Source organism: Chiloscyllium punctatum, chromosome 24, assembly GCF_047496795.1.
Source record: "Chiloscyllium punctatum isolate Juve2018m chromosome 24, sChiPun1.3, whole genome shotgun sequence".
Classification (NCBI taxonomy): Eukaryota; Metazoa; Chordata; class Chondrichthyes; order Orectolobiformes; family Hemiscylliidae; genus Chiloscyllium; species Chiloscyllium punctatum.
In genome coordinates this window covers 38961753-38979108 of record NC_092762.1, presented here as the reverse complement: position 1 = coordinate 38979108, position 17356 = coordinate 38961753, and the positions used below count along the sequence as shown (strand labels likewise).

The window sequence follows — 17356 nt, the reverse complement described above, 5'->3', positions numbered from 1 at the left end:
GAATTTACATATGAAAGAACTGAAACCAACATGGTCATTCTAAAAGATGAGATACTTAACAAACAATCCACGCCTTTTTCAATATATAATTTCAGTTACATCACACTGTAAACTTTTGTGATAAGTTCTGTGTCTTACAATCTTATTCTCCACCTCCACCTGATGGAGGAACAGCACTCCAAAAGCTAGTGCTTCCAAATAAACCTGTTGGACTATAACCTGGTGTTGTGTGATTTTTAACTTTGTACACCCCAGTCCAATACCATCTCCAAATCATGTCCTCTTAGTTGTTTCACATCAGATTTGGTTGAGGAATGGATCAGGTAACTGTTCTTCTTGGTGCTCTGACTTGTGATCCGCCATGCTTTGTCCCTTAATTTTCAATTGCAATGACCTGGAAACAATCTTGTTTGTTGCAGCCAGTTAACTGGGTTGTGCCATCAAATGACAAAATGCGGTATGATGACATCTTCCTCAAAATAGATTTAGATATGGATGGGTATGTCAGTGGCTTGGAAGTCAAAGATATCTTCATGCAATCGGCACTTCATCAGAACATCCTGGCTCATATATGGTAAGACTTTACAATTTACAGACTGAGTGTCCTAGCTTATTTCTAGTATGAAAGTATTTCTAGTATTTGGGTCATCTTGGTTCATCTGTGCTAAATAGACATTATCTGAAGATTCCCCTGCACTCCTTTGGCATGAGCTTCTACCAAATGTCTTGTGCAGATAATTGCACTGCGTAAAGTTTTTTAAAAAATCAACCTTACTTCAGCAGATTTCAGTTATCTCCTTAACTGCCTCTAACTTACAACTTTGTTGACTTCTAAATATGCTGAACTGAATTCACTATGCTAATATCATGAGACTGCCATTATTTTGGAACAACAGCACAATGTCCTTACACAAATGCAGCAAACATCAGAGTGTTGAAATTTTCTGAGCCAGAAAGTGGTGAGTTGTGAATAGCTGAATGTGTGACACACACATCACACTGTTCGAAACCAAAGCAGATTCTGACAAAAGATCAAGGTATCTTCAGGTAACTGACTTCACAATCAGTGATGGTATTTTACTAATGGATTGAATTGGAGTAGGTATTCAGCTCCTTGAGTCTGTTCTTCCACTTAGTTAGATCACAGCTAATCTATATCTTAACTTTGTCGAACTATCTTGTTTCCCTAACCATCAATAATCTTGTCTTCTCCCAATCAGTGAGTTTTGATATTTTTCAAAACCCTTAATTCAATTGCTTTTTTGTGAGACAAGCCAAGTTTCCACTAACCTTTGTGTATTTGCATTTTATCATCATCCAATTGCATTGCTGCAATTATAATATGATGCCGTCTTGTTCTGGATTGGCCACACCAGAGGAAATCATTTCAATCCAGCTTTTTGTATTAACCTATTTTCCTAATTGACCTATTCAGAGATGTGATTGCACATCTCTCAAGCAGCTGGGACTTGAACCGAGACCTCTCAGTCTGGAGGTAGGGGCATTAACACTATGCCACAAGAGGGCCCCAAGAACCTGAACCTTGGACCCTCAGATTAAAAGTCTGCTGTTCTACTGACTGAACTGTCAGGGCTTGCCGCTTATCTACCTTATGGACTCTCTCAATCATCTTAAAAAACGGAATTAGATTGCTCCATAAACTCTTGAGTATGACGAGGAAATAAAACGGTCATCATCTTGCCCATGAGATAAAATGTTGTTTTAATGAAGTTGCGTATATTGACTGTACTGATGCTGTGTCGCATCTGCATGTCAAATATTATCAAGTGGACAGTCTGCACTTGGTCAAAAGCAAATTGATAAGCTGAAAATAGTCTGATAAAATTGATCTAATATTTTGTTTAAAAAGAAGTCCACTGAATAGAAATGTACTATACTACTATACTGTATTGGTTTTATCATGTACACGTGGCCATAAATTGGTTTGATCCTCAGTGCCCATTGATTTTTTTTTAAATAGATGTCCCGATCTGAGGCTTGCAGTGATCCTTCAACTGCCAGGAGGTTGTTGTCAGCAACTCTCCAATTCTTTTACCTGCTTTTGTGAGGAGATACTAATGCATAGCATTCAGCTGAGCCAGGAATCATTTTCAGATGGTTTCTTTACCTTGTCTCCAGTCACCTGCTATACGTTCCTTACTGCAGACTGTGACTGGGTTGTTTACCTCTCCATCAAATTTTACTGCTGATGTGTTGACATGTATCTTCCTTTAATAGTTTGTTGTTATATTAAGCATAGCAGATGAGATGGTTTTGCTGCAGTTGCAGTACTGAACCTTCATTTTACTTAGTAAACTATTTCCCAACAGGGCACTGGCCGACACAAAACAGATAGGGAAACTGAACAGGGAACAGTTTGCTTTAGCAATGTATCTGATTCAGCAGAAGGTCAGCAAAGGAATTGACCCTCCACAGATGCTTACTCCTGAAATGGTACCACCATCAGAGAGGACTACGCCAGTATCAGTAAGTACTTGACACAACTCCAACTCTACTAGAATTATGAGCTTCACTTAGCTTTACACCAGTCTGATCTGGTACATTTCATCACTTGGGCTGGTCATCCTAATATTTGGCTAGCAGCTGTGGAACTGTACTGACCAAAATATCAGGAGAGTGGGGCGCAGGGTAAGAAAATTGGTGGGAAGAAAACTAGGCTTGTTGATCTATGTAGCAGTTATTGTATAACCTCCCCATCTTCTGGTTAGATTGCAGAGTGAGACATTAATTCAGCATGAAGTATCAAGACATAAGACTGAACCACAGTTGGTTAATAGTGAGCCACTAAATGTCACCACTAGGCTTTCAGTGACATGCGGGTGGCAGGTTCAGTATTCATTTGGACTGTGGAAGACAATAAGTATACCGTTTGTTCTTTCAGTTAGAGGGTGTACTTAAGCAACATTTTATCCCAACTTCCTTTCTTGTGCATATTATTCCAAGAGCCTTCTTAACTTGTCTGACCATTTTCAAAGGCTTTTTGCATACAGACCCAGATTTCTTTGTTCTTTATCCCTTTTAACATTGCACCACGTATCCCAGACAACCTATTCCCATTTTTACCGACACAAACTTATCACTTAACACTCCCCTGTTAATGTTTCATCTGTATATGCCTTCCCATTTCACCACTTCCTGAAGTCTATTACTGTCCACTGCATTTTGTGTTACCTTACCAAGTTTTAAAAGCACCTGCAAACTTAGTTATGTTTTTCTTCTTAGGTAATCCCATCAGGATTGAGGATGCATTGTTTCTACTCAGTTATGATGTGTTCTATAATCTGTTAACTGTAGCACATGCTTTGCACATCTACCACATGCAGGGCAGATGATGTTTGAAGGGTTGGGTGTTTGTGCAGCTGAGTCATCAGAATGAGGTGAAGTTGAGTCATTAGAATGTTCTCCATGAAGAATCTTGATGTGAGTGTTGCCTTCGCGATTGACTCTTCTCCGTGTTGGTTAGTCACAAATCAGGAGTTGGTGGAGTTGTTGACCTCTTCGGAGTGCTTTGTGCACATGCCTAAAATATTTCCACTATTCTACGGGGAATCTAGTACCACAATTGAGTTTTCCATTGAGTAATTGCTAGCTGGATCCAGTGTCAGGCACGCAAGTGACATATTCTGCTCAGTGAATTTGATTTAGAGTGATTAACGCCAACATGGTGGACAAGTTGGCTTGAGAGAAGATGCTTTTATTGAACTGCCATCTGTCCACCAGATTAAAAGGTTATTACAAAAACACTGCCTGTACTTCACTTTGTGCTTTGAGTTGACTGCTGTGGGTTATCCCAGTCTCCAAAGCCTATGGGAACATGGGTAGTTCTCTCCTAGTCTTCAAAAACACTTTTCCACAGTTGGTTGGCGGCTGAGCTGGTATTTTCATAGCTATGAAAAATGTCTGTGTCTGTGTCTGCATTCTGTTTACATTTTTCAGGATTTTGCTGCTGATCTTAATAAATGGAACATAAGACTTATGCTGGCCATTTGGTCCTTGGACCACCTTCCTCTATTCTGTAGGATCAAGGCCTGTCTGGGGGTTGTGTTTGCACCCCATAACCCTTGACTCCTTTATTTATCAAAAATCTCATTCAGCCTTGAATATATTTAAAGGCCCAGCCTTCCCTCCCTTCTGAGGAAGAGAATTGGAGACGAGAATTCCACATTCTAACAATCCACTGAGACAAGACAAAATCTCCTAACCTCTGCCTTAACATGGAGGGCAAAATCTTAAACTATGCCCTAAAATTTTAGTCTCATCACAAGAAGCCTCTTCTGCCTATCCACCTGATGTCTTTAATGCTTCAATAAGATTGCCTCTTGTTCGTCTAAATTCTAAAGGGAATGGATCTAATCTGTTCAACTTGTCTTCTTTAAAGAGAATCCTTTCATCCTTGGAATTGAACTTAATTAAACTATTTCTCAAGCAATTTTATCTTTTTTTCTAATCAGGAGACCAAAACTGCGTACTCCAGATGTAGTCCCATCAAAGCTCTGTACAGTTGCAGTGAATGCTTTTATATTCCATTTCCCTTGAACTAAATTGCAGCATTCCATTTGTCTTGTAGTCTGTTGCTGTACCTTCCTATTAACACTGTTATCCGTGCATCAGGATTCCCAGATCCCTCTGTGCCACTGAAATCTGCAGTCTTTCAATGATTTAATGGTATACTACTTTTTGTTTCTTCTTGTCAAAGTGGATAAGCTCACATTTGTTCACAATACACCCCATCTGCCAACTTTTGTCCATTCACTTAAGGATTTGTTTGTCTCCTGCTTGGAGATTGGGCAAGGTCAGTGTGGAATCCTTCCTTGGCCCCATCTGTTGCCTTAAATGTTCCAAGGTGCATGCTGATCTCCTCTATGTTGAACTGTGCAGTCATGACGTGTTTGTTTAACTCACATTATGAGTAACTGAGGTGCCAAAAAAGTTAATTGTTTGATGGCAAACCTGCAATGTGAAAGCAGGTCCTCAGGAAGACCCTTTCAGAGCAAAGTGCACCCATTGCCTTGCTACTCTTGTTGGTTCCCTCCTTGATGTCACATCTCATTTGGAGTGGCACAAGAGGTGCCAGAGTTCCCAAGCTATGATTATGAAATTGAGATTGACCATGATGTCCTGACTTTCCCATCCCCAACTTAATTAAAAACATCAGATGATGTCTACGCGAGAATTTAAACTTAAAGCACAGGGTGCAGCCTGTTGTAAAGTTAACCTCGGAAACACATATCAAGTCAAGACCACTGTCTTTGTCCTTTCGCCTTGCTTCCTTCTTTCATCTTTGGGATTAGGAGAGCAAAGCTTCTCTGCTGTGATGGTGCTTGATAAAGAGCCTGCCACTTAATTCTAGATGATTACATGCACTCAGTGACCATTTTGAAAATAAGGACAGCTTAGATCAGGCCCCAAAGTGTCATTAATTTACAGATTTCCACTGTGTTTGATTTAGCTCAGCAAATTTGTGTCAATAGATTGCTGATGTAAATTGCATAAATTGAAGAAATCACAAGCAGATTCAATTGCTTCTAGATGATGTTCATTTTACACAGGTTTTTTATTTTTTACCCAAGTTTGATATTTTACTGTCCACTTGATCATGCTGAATTTGACCAAGTTAAGATCTTTTTTTTTCTCGAAGTGAGCTCAGTGCCAAAACTCTTGATGTTTTTACGATAACAATCTTTGCATGTATCTGTGGACCGACTTTATTCCTTTCTCTCTATAGAGCCTCTCAGGCTACATGACTCCTGTTGGGCCTGAGATTTCGCAACTAACAGAAATGAGGCGTGTGAGTAACTTGTTGTGAACATAGTATCAGGGCTGTCTGCTTTAAGCATTTGCTAACCATTGCCTTTTGCACATTGCTTGAAATGAATCTCATCCAATTGTTGTGTCTGTTGTGAGTCTGTGCATGTTAAATGTTAACAAACTCATGAGTGATCTGGTCACTACCAGCTATATGGGTATAATCTTGTATATGGGTTCAATTTTGGTTTTGACAGATAACACTCAGTTTCGTGGCTAAATGAAAGGATGCCTTTGAATTGCAAAATAAATACAGATCTCATTGCATTAATATTTAAATAGGTAGTTGCTTATATCAGTGAAAAAAATCTATTTTCATTGAAATAAGTTTTAAAGTTATTGGTTTTCTCACATTAAGTATTTCATTTATTTTGTTCAGTTCAAGCTGCCTTTAATTTTAGATTTAGATTTTGGTGCACTGAAATCAATAATTTAAATTGAGATAGTAATATTGCTGACAATTTTGATTAGTTTTTTTGCTATAGTGGACTTGTATAATTAGATTAATTTAGTGCTTTTTCACATAATGCGTATGTGTATATCAATACAGTCTCAGGTCTTCACTGCAGGAGTTCCTCTGGGTAGGTCCTATGCCAAACTATCCTCAGCTACTTCACCAGTGACCTTCCCTCCATGATAAGGCCATAAATGGGGACATTTGCTAATGATTTCACAGTATTCAGGAACATTCTAAATTCCTCAGCTATGTAAGCAGTCTGTCCAAATGCAACAAGACCTGGACAACATTCAGTTCTTGGGCTGATAAGTACCAAACAACATAGGTGCGAGACAAATGCCAGGCAATGACTATCTCAAACAAGAAAGAATGTCTTCCCTTGGCATTACTATCACCCTGTCCCCCTTATAAATATCTTGAGAGTTACCATTGACCAGAAACTGAACTGTGGAAACATTAAGTTCCAAGTGTAGGTCAAACACTGGAAATTATGTGGCGAATGACTTACCCCTGACTCCCAAAGCTTGTCTGTCGTCCACAAGACCTAAGCCAGGATTGTGTTACCTTAGTGTCTACTGGACTGAATGAGTATGGCCCCGAGCTAAATCAGAAGCTTAACGCCATTCAAGACGAAGTGATCTGCTTGATTGACAGCCACTTAAACATTCACACCCTCCACCATTGATAGACAGTAGTAACACTCTGTGCCAAGTACAAGATTGCACAAGAGCAATTCATCAAGGCTCCTTTGACAGCATCTTCAAAACTAACTGCATGGGAATTCAACCACATGATCATTCCTCCCAAGCCACACACCATCTTGGATTGGAATAATATTGGGTCAAAATCCTGCAAAGCCCTTCCTAGCAACACTATATGGATTGCAGCATTTCAGGAAGGCAGCTTACCACTAGCTTTTTGAGTCCACTTTGGGATGGTAACAAAAGCCGGCCTAATCAGCGATGCCATGTCCACTGAGAATAAAGAGAAGCTCTTCACGTTTACAGAAATCGTACATGATAATCATTATGTCTCATCCTCCTCTCTCTCCTGTACTATAGGTGTGTTGATAACCTCTCTGTAGGTGTGTCTGTCCTCATGTTCAGTGCAATAATGGAAACTCTTAACGGTTTTTACCAGAGCCACTGTATCGATTGTCATGTTATTATTTTGATCATCTTGTCTGGATATAATATGTCACATATCAGGGAGAGGTGGAATTTGAAACTAGACCTTTTGGCTCAGAGGCAGGGATGACAGTTGTCGTGTATAGTGGATAAGTAGTGTCATGTGCAGCAGAAATTCATTATAATCAGCATTTTTGAGATAAATGTTGATCCTCTGCTATCAATGATTTCTTGTTATGGGTTCCAATCGCTGTTCTTTTTGAAGAATGTTAATGGAGGAATATGTTCTGCCAGTACTGCTGATTGAAGCTGTGTAAAACCATCTTAGTAGTGTCTCTCAACTTCTATTACAACTTTCTATTCCTTTGGACAATCTTTTGTTGCACATATATTGAAAGTAGATGAGATGTAATCAGCTGTGCCGTTCTATGAATTTAAATCAACAATGATCTGATGGAATTGTAAAGCAGATCCTAAGGGCTCAATGAGGGCACAAGGACTCTGTAAGTAAAGTTTCTTTTGCCAAACAAAATACTTTGTCTAGGTATGCAGTGTGAGAAAGGGTATCAAAGTTCTTATTGGAAGGATGTTGTGAAACTTGAAAGGGTTCAGAAAGATTTACAAGGATGTTGCCTGGGTTGGAGAATTTGAGCTATAAGGAGAGGCTGAATAGGACTGTTTTTCCTGGAGGCTGAGGGCTTTATAAAATCATGAAGGGTAAATAGTTAAGGTCTTTTCCTTGCGGTCCGGGAGTCCAGAACTAGAGGGCAAAGGTTTAGGGTGAGACGGGAAAAATTTGAAAGGGACCTAAAGAACAGCATTTTCATGCAGAGCGTGGTACGTGCATGGAATGAACTACCAGGGAAGTAGTGGAGGCTGGTTCAATTACAGCATTTAAAAGGCATCTGGATGGGTATATGAATAGGAAGGGTTTAGAGGGATGTGGGCCAAGTGCTGGCAAATGAAACTAGATTAGGTTAGGATATTTGGTCAGCGTGGATGAGTTGGACTTCTCTATGATTCTATTACTCTTTTATACTAATGGTGTTTGAACCTATGAGGTGCCCATGATATATTTACAATTTATCATCTGCCATTTTCATGTACTTATGATAAGCATTTTAACTCTCCTCCTACCCAATTGTATGAATGTTGTCAAGCAAACGCTTCGTTTGTGGGTGAGCTGAATAAAGCCTAAAGTCAGAGCCTTTCCATTTCAGATATTGCAGAGCTACTCTGTAGTAAAATGTTAACTTCTACAGTGAGGCAAAATTGTGAGGAACAATTTGGATCAACCCTAACTATCATGTCTATTTTTGTTGTAGTTTCCCACAATAATGCAAAGTTTTAGTGAAAACCTGAATATCACTGGTGGACCAATGTGAATAGGTCAGATTTTGTACCCAGATATATCACTTAATTGCAGTTTGGTGGTTTGCAGCATTAAGCCCAGATGCCTTAATGTATAAACAGGGAGCCACAGCTTTTTTGTGTGTGTGTTTGTTTGTGTGTGTGTGATCAAGTATATATTTTCAACATATAAAGGAAAGAATTTAGTAGTTTTCAGTCTAGATCTGTTTTATAATTAGTTGCATTTATAAATGAGTCATTAATTTTTATTTAGTGAATGCTCTACTACGTTACTACTGTACTGTTATAATGTGAGATATTTACAAATTGCATTGAGGTATAACCAGAATTACAGCAGAATGAGGAGCCTTGAGATGCTTATTGGATTTACGTACTGAGGTGCCTCTGCATGGATACCTGAATTTGCTTGTATCAATGCTTACTGTTGCTTGGCTGTACTATTCAAACCAACTTTTCAAAATGCTAAAGCATGTAAAATTCAGTCCAAAGCACGTGGCTGTTTGTGTCCTAGTTTACGATAAGCACTAAAAAAAAGTTTTGATTTCATAGGTTTACTAATGATCCATTGTAGCTTGTGTGTTCTCTGGATCCTGGTTTTCAGCAGAATGTGAGCTCAAATTAAGGTCAATGTTGATAAAACGTAGTCTCAAAGGTCAGCTTGGCCATGTCACTTGAATTCAGCTTGACCCTGAATTCACAGCAACATGTAAAAGTACTGGTGTTCCCTGAGGGGAATTAAAAATGTAACGCCATGATTTGGCTGACAATGCCACAGTTCACAGGATTTGTTTGAAATGTTAGATTAAAAAAATCCTCAGCAGTTTCATTTTATAGGGACAAATGTATTTTCCCAGCTTTCCTTTTTTTTGGGGGCTTCCTTTAGCTGAACACTACTGTTGGCTTACAGAGCAGATTGAATATATGAAATCTCTGAAACTGCTGATTTGATAAGTAAAGGGGGTGTTATTTTAATAAAACTAAGCCATATAGCAGGAGACTATTAACAATAGTATGCCTTTGCTGGCTCACTAAAATATCTGCTATACTCTCATACCCATGCTCTTGACATGGCAGTGCAAATGTTTTCATTCAATGTAAGTATGTAACTTTATTTCTGAAAGTACTATTCTACCACTTTTTCAGCCAGTGCATTTCAATCTCCAAGTCTTGCTGAGTAAAAAGAATTTCTGCTTGCCTCTCTCTCTCTGGCCTTTGTGTCAATAATTTTAAAATTCATGTCAGGTTTCCTCCATTTTTACAGTATTAAGATCCCTTATTAATGTTTGAACTGCTCACACATCATGAATATAACAATTTGCCTGGAAGATTGTGGCAATTTTGAGGGATGATTGTGTAACCTCTGTGCTTTATGTATTTTCATACCTCTGTTCCTGCATTCTTTTTTCTCATTCATGAACTTACATTTTTGCTCTTGAATTGAATTTTATTTGCGAATTTGCTTTTAAGTTACAGTTAGTTTCCTATTTCACAAGTAAATGTCAATAGAGTCCTGAACTTGCCAAGTTCTACTTTCTAAATCAGAGGCGCACTGCAAGCAGTGGTATTGGATTTGCTTTGTAGGAGTAGCATTAATGTCCGACTTTGTCTTGGAGAATCAGTGTTGTAATGGGATTGCCATTTTTTGATATAAGCACTGAACTGTGTGACTCTCTTTGATGCGGTGACCCTATCCCTTGCTGCCAAGGCTTACCTTCGCTGATGCCATGCCATGCCAAACTTTGCTGCTAAGATGCTCATAATTAAAAGATAAATTGGAGCTGGTATGACAACAAAATGGGGAGTAGAATAGTGCAAATTGCCATAAGAAAATACCCCTTGTCATAAGCAACTACACAGGATTGATTCCCCCATCTGGCTTAATGTAAGTAATCCAAACAGTGACCAAGGTTAAACAGAGTTGCATTTGCAATAATCTGCATTGGTGTGAGCATCAAGGAACTGAGGCTGAAAGGCAGACTGTTCACTGACTTAAAGTATTCCTTATGATATTAGGATATTGATTTATCAGACTTGAATGCCTCTATAATGCATGAAAAATATGTACAGTGAGCAAAGTATGGGGCAATTTTAATGACCAACATATTTTTGTGGTATCTGTTCTGTGTTTATTAATCCTTTATGTTAGATGTTTCTTTTGCAAAATACTAATTAGTTTTTAAAATCACTAGCAATCATTGCACTAAATTTGAATTTTAAATGGAGTAGGTGACTGGGAGTCTTTTTTGGCGGTGCCTCACTGGTTTCAGTCCAGATGAAAATGTAGTTGCAACTGTACCAAACCATTGAGTTTTTTGCTCTTTTCTGTTGTTTTCTGGAACTATAAAGTGACACCTAGATGCAGTTCCACAAATGTTCATCACTGTGTATCTTGCATTCTTTATGCAAGCTTTGACATTGTGTTGAGTTTGGAGTGGGGTGAGGGGGCTCTCATTACATCTGAACCAAAAATCTCTTTTTAACCTGTTGTTACAACTTGAGGACTTTAGAACTTTCTGAGTAGCCATTGAAGTGAAAATGTTCTGATTTATTTAATTTCTTGGTGATTGGGAGTGCTTGCACAAACAGTAGCTAGTCTATTTCCATTTCAGAGCAACATGTCACAGATCAAGACTAACTGACTGTTCCATTGGGTAGTTGGATATGCCCAGCATGCACACTTCTCCTAATTCTTGCCACATCATTGTTAAACAATCTCTGGCACTGTGTTTCCTTCTCCCCACCCAACCCTCCTTGATGCCATGTCAATGCAGTATCTCCTGCCAAGTTTTTATTAGATCGTCATTATCCAGAGCTGAATAGAACTAACTGTGATGTCACAACAGTGGCTGTAGAATAGAAACTATCTGCCTCTGTCAAGAATTCACATTCTGAAGGTCTCTCCACCATTTACAAGGCTCAAGTCAGAATTGTGACAAAATGTTCACTACTTGTTTGGATGGTTCAGCCATAACACTGACTCAGTCCTAGTGCCATTTGTGGCATATGAGTTCAGTTGATTGATGCATGTGCCATGAGCTCAATATATAGACATTGCCATGGTCAATGCACTTGTTTATAATTTGACGGTTAGCATCCAGACTTTTAGATTTTAAACCCTGCAGGTTTAACCTGTGGCAACGCCTTGACCACTCGAAGTCCACTTGCCAACCAATCAGAACAGTTCTCCTGCACAGTGTAACTGTTGGCTTCGCCCTTTATTAATGTTCTTGTGAATTATCCTGATGAGTGCAGGCCAAAAGCTTTGACAAAAATGTCCTTTTCAGCAATACGCAAATACTAGTTTCCAACAAATGCTCATTATTTCTGGTGGACTTGAAACATTATTTCTGTTTCCTCCTCCAGAGACACTGCCAGACCACCTGAGTTTCTCCAGCACCTTCTGTTTATATTCCTTATTCTCTCTAGTCTCTTGGATCACTTGTTTTGGGAGATTTTCTCTAACTTCCTCAGTGAAGGCAGGCAGAAAGTAATAAGTTAACTTCTGTGCAGTTTCTCTATTCCCTATTATAAATTGTTGTGGCTCTGCCTGTAACGGACTCTCAATTATTTAAGCCAAATATTTCCTTTTTACATATCTGTGGAAGCTCTTGAAGTTTGTTTTTTATTTGCCAGTTTAAATTTGTTTTTTATTTTCTCTTTGTCAGTTTCTTGGTCTTCCTTTGCTAAATTCTAAAATACTCCCTATTCTCAGGTTGACTACCATTTCTGGTCAGGTATCATCCGAGGAGCAGGAGAATCGACGTTTCGGGCATAAGCCTATGCCCGAAATGTCGATTCTTCTGTTTCTCGGATGTTGCCTGACCTGCTGTGCTTTTCTAGCACCACACTCTCGACTGTGATCATCAGCATCAACAGTCTTCACTTTCTCCCTGACTTCCATTTCTGGCAACTTTACTAGGCTTTTCAACTTAGGCAATTCATAATTTCCTTGGTTAGCTATAGTTGCCTGTCTCATCATGGTTACTTTGAACATGCCCTCTCCCTCTGAGATCTTTGCCAGTAATAAGGACAAGAGCAAAAATGTGAAAATGCCATTACTTCCAAGTTGTACATCATCATGGAATTGTATGACAATTCATTCATCATCATTGGATTCTTGCCGAATAATTGTAAACACTTCAGCAATTCAAGAGGCTCACTGCCTTCTGGACAATTAAGGATGGACAAAGAATACAGCCTTGCAAACTTTGTCCAGATCTTGAGAAATGGAAAACTATGCTAATATTTTCAGATTAATCTGTAATTAAAGTCGGTGCACTGTCCTTTTTTTTGTGCAGTTGGTCCTGAATATTGAAGCTGGCAGTGGAATGCAGTTATTTTTAAGTTCATAGTTTTGAGAATTTCACAAGACAAGGCCGAAGAAATGCGAAATAATTGAAGGTGTCTCCTTTTGAACTGTTTGACTCTAGTCGCTGCTTTTTCCCATCAGATGGAGCTCTTGAGTTGAAATTACTCACTGGAAGTCTCTAGTACAAACTGCAGTTACAATGATCTATAATGAAGCAGGTGTATTCATTTCTCAGCCTTCACAGAGTCACTTGACCACTCAAAACACTGGAAAGCAGAATACTGATGCTGCTGGAAATCTGAAATTAAAAATTGAAGATGGTTTGCCGATAGGACAATATATGTTGAGGGAGCAGTTGACATTTCCATTGACTCTTTTTTTTCTCTGCACATGCTGCCTGACCTGTGAGGGTTTTCAACATTTTCTGTTTTTATTTATTCAAAGTAGTAGTTCAGCTGCTATATTTCAGTTATGTCTTCTCTTAGCCTCCTTTGTAATGTACTTTTCATTTCTCAATTTTCCCAATAGGATAGCGCAAGTTCCGTTGGCTCAGGAGATTTTACTGGAATCAAAGAACTGGATGCAATTAGCAATGAAATCAGTGAACTACAAAGGTGAGATCTTTACAAGTAGCAATGCAGCAGGGTGTAGATTCCTCTCAGCTTTAGGATCTAACAGTCATGTAACAAAGAAATACACAGCTGTTCAAAATATAAATCTGCTGATGTCTACTATGTGCCATTTTGTTTTGCTCCTATCAAATGAATTATCATCGGATTTAGAAACAGTGCTCATGAAGTTCCCGAAAGTCATAAAGTAAATATACTGCCTGGTTGTACTGAGCAGATTGGTGGGTTGGCCTATTGTGCTCACCCACTAACATTAGAGTAGCCCCCTCAGGTGAGGTACTTGGATAGATAGATTTTTCAGCACAAAATAATGTATTAACAGGTGGATAACCAATAAGGGCAGTTCATGTCTCAACTATTGTCATAGTTAAACTGTAGTCATGTAATGAAAAATTCTGCAGATGCTGGACATCTGAAGCAAACACAGAATGCTGGAGAAACTCAGCAGGTCTGGCAGCACCTATGAAGGGAGAAGCAGAGATACCATTTTGGGTTGGGTATGCTTCTTCAGAACTGATGCAGATTTGCCTTCCCACATAAGGCAATCAGTACATTCCAGATATTAGTCTTATAAACCTTCTCTGAGCTGCTTCAATTCCTTCTGTAAGCATCCTTGGGTGCATTGATATGCAGAGCGATCAAGGTGGGTCATCCACACATCACTGATAGTGAAAAATGCCTATAGCATGCTCGCCTTCATTGGAAGGCGGGTTGAGTATAAAGTCGGCAAGTTATGCTGCAGCTTTATCGAACTTTAGTTAGGCCATATTTGGACAATTGCGTATAGTTCTGATCACCACACTACCAGAAGGATGTGGATGCTTTGCAGAGGGTATAGAAAAGGTTTATTAGGATGTTGCCTGGTATGGGGGATTTTAGCTTTGAAGAAAGATTGGATAGTCTGTGTTTGTTTTCACTGGAAAGCAGGAGGTTGAGGGATGACCTGATAAAAGTTTACAGGGTTGTGAATGGAATGGATAGAATGGAAAGTATGAGGCTTTTTCCCACGGTGGAGGCGTCAATTATTAGGGGACGCAAGTTCTAGGAGCAATGGGGCAGGGGAAGATGGGTTTCAAGAGATGGCAAGTTTTCTCACAAAGGATGGTGAGTGCCCAGAATGTGTTGCCAGAGGAGGTTGTGAAAGCAGACAGAATAGCAGTATTCAAGAAGCACCTGGATGAATATATGAATAGGAGTGCAATAGAGGGATACAAATGAAGGACAAAATGTGTTGGCACAGGCTTGATGGGCCGAAGGGCCTGTTCCTGAGCTGTATGGTTCTTTGTTATTTGTTTTTTTGTAAGATAATCATACTTCAAATGTTTAAAAGCTGAAGACCTGATATTGGCTGAAATCAGAAGGGTCCTTCAAATCAGCCTGTACAGCTTAAGTACTTCAACTAATAGTCAGAGTCTTGTCTTTAATTAGATCCTTATGATAAGTATAAATAGTGCAAGTGGTAGAGACTAAATCTGATCCCTGAAAGGACTTGGAAGTCATAATGTTGCTTTATGATCAAAATACAATGTACAGTATTACTCTCTGAAGAAACCACCTCATACACAAGCTCTGAGAGCTAATAGAAAACTGCACAATACAGAATCATTCAGAACAAAGTAACTGACTAACGACCTACTTTACCTGATGATCTTGATATTCTTCTTTGGTGGTGTGTTAATTATTACACCTCGTGGTATATGTTCAAATCAGTCGGTGGGTTAGAGTTCCTTAAATACTTGTTAGATGTATAGGTAACCTTGTGATCAGAAGCTGAACAACTTAAAGTATTATGTGATATTAAGTCCATTAAAAATAACTGTAGTTTTAAACTTGTGGTTTTAAACTGGCATACAGTTCCACACGGTGACCAGTGGGTGGATCTGCAACAATTTCACGCTTAAAGAATTTTCAAACATAGTGTGATTTCTGAATGAAACTGAAATCCAAGTAACTCCCTCTTCAAACCTTCCCAGCTTGCTCCTTTATGGATAAATGATCATCTGCTACTCCCACTCTTTACCAGATATTTATGGCATTGTCTTTTCCAGAGGGTCAGAAGTCACACAACACCAGGTTACAGTTCAACAGGTTTGTTTTGAAATTACAAACTTTTGGAGTGCTGCTCCTTCGTCAGGTGAAATCCAAAGAGGAGTTCCTCTTCCCTTTTTGCACAATCTCAGCAACTAATTATGACCACCTCAATTCTAACCATTCCTATAATTGCCTTCATACAGACCCAAACAAAATTAACTGGTACTCCATTATCTGTGACGATATTAATTGCTTGCTTCAACAAGTAACCAGGAAGGCTAATTGAATGTTATGTTTTGTTGAGAGGGGTACAGGGCATTGGTGAGACCACATTTGGAGCACTGTGTACAGTACTGGTGACCGTGCTTGTCACCTCACATTTGGCCAGATTAAGTTCCCATCTGCCATTTTTCTGTCCATGCCTCCAACTGATCTTAGTGATAAAATTTTGCATACTGTTAAAATGAAGGTAACTGTTACAAGCGTGGTAGCTAGATGTGATTTATTTACCTATCAACTTGGTTTAGCACCCGTTATATTTTGGGAAGATCATGGTGGGACCAATGTGCTTCTTGATGTAAGTAATGGAGACTATACATATAACTTTTACATTTGGAGTTTGTCAGACAAGCAGCGATACTTTATAGCAAAAAGAAATGCTGGATAAACCACAGGTGGGGCAGCATTCGTGGGGAAAGAAGTAAATTTAACATGATGACCATTCATCAGAAATAGTAAAATATGAGTGCTGTGATAAGTTTTAAGCAAGTGATGGGAGATTGGGTGGCAAATTAGAACTCATGGAATACAGGGAGAACTAGCCATTTGGAAACAGCACTGGCTCAAAGGTAGAAGACAGAGGGTGGTGGTGGAGGGTTGTTTTTCAGACTGGAGGCCTGTGACCAATGGAGTGCCACAAGGATCGGTGCTGGGTCCTCTACTTTTCTTCATTTATATAAATGATTTGGATGTGAGGTATAGTTAGTAAGTTGACACCAAAATTGAAGGTATAGTGGACAGCGAAGGAGGTTACCTCAGGTTACAACAGGATCTTGATCAGATGGGGCAATGGGCTGAGAAGTGGTAGATGGCGTTTAATTCAGATAAATACTGCGTTTTGAGAAAGCAAATCTTAGCAGGACTTATACACTTAATGGTAAGGTCCTGGGGAATGTTGCTGAACAAGGAGTGCAGGTTCATAGCTCCTTGAAAGTGGAGTCGCAGGTAGATAGGATAGTGAAGACGACGTTTGGTACGCTTTCCTTTATTGGTCAAAGCATTGAGTATAGGAATTGGGAAGTCATGATACGGCTGTACAGGACATTGGTTAGTTCACTTTTGGAATATTGTATGCAATTCTGGTCTCCTTCCTATTGGAAGGATGTTATGAAACTTGAAAGGGTTCAGAAAAGATTTACAAGGATGTTGCCAGTGTTGGAGGATTTCAGCTACAAGGAGAAGTTGAACAGGCTGGGGCTATTTTCCCTGGAGGGTCAGAGGTTGAGGGCATAGGTTTAGGATGAGAGGGGTAACCTTAAAAAGTTTTCTAAAATCATGAGGGGCATGGATAGGGTAAATAGACAAAGTCTTTTCCATGGTGGTGGGG

At 39.2% G+C, this 17356-nt stretch overlaps 1 protein-coding gene across 8 annotated transcripts in view; it reads left to right on the top strand.

Moving 5' to 3' along the window:
* Nucleotides 1-17356, top strand: part of eps15l1a (epidermal growth factor receptor pathway substrate 15-like 1a) — a 377875-nt gene that overhangs the window by 147402 nt on the left and 213117 nt on the right. For 7 of the 8 annotated variants that reach the window (XM_072593645.1, XM_072593644.1, XM_072593649.1 and 4 more), the window contains 4 exons: nt 420-574; nt 2331-2487; nt 5747-5809; nt 13619-13704. In XM_072593645.1, coding sequence (XP_072449746.1) covers nt 420-574; nt 2331-2487; nt 5747-5809; nt 13619-13704 — 461 coding nt within the window. The remainder of the gene's footprint in view (nt 1-419; nt 575-2330; nt 2488-5746; nt 5810-13618; nt 13705-17356) is intronic. The other variant, XM_072593643.1, reaches the window with a different exon arrangement.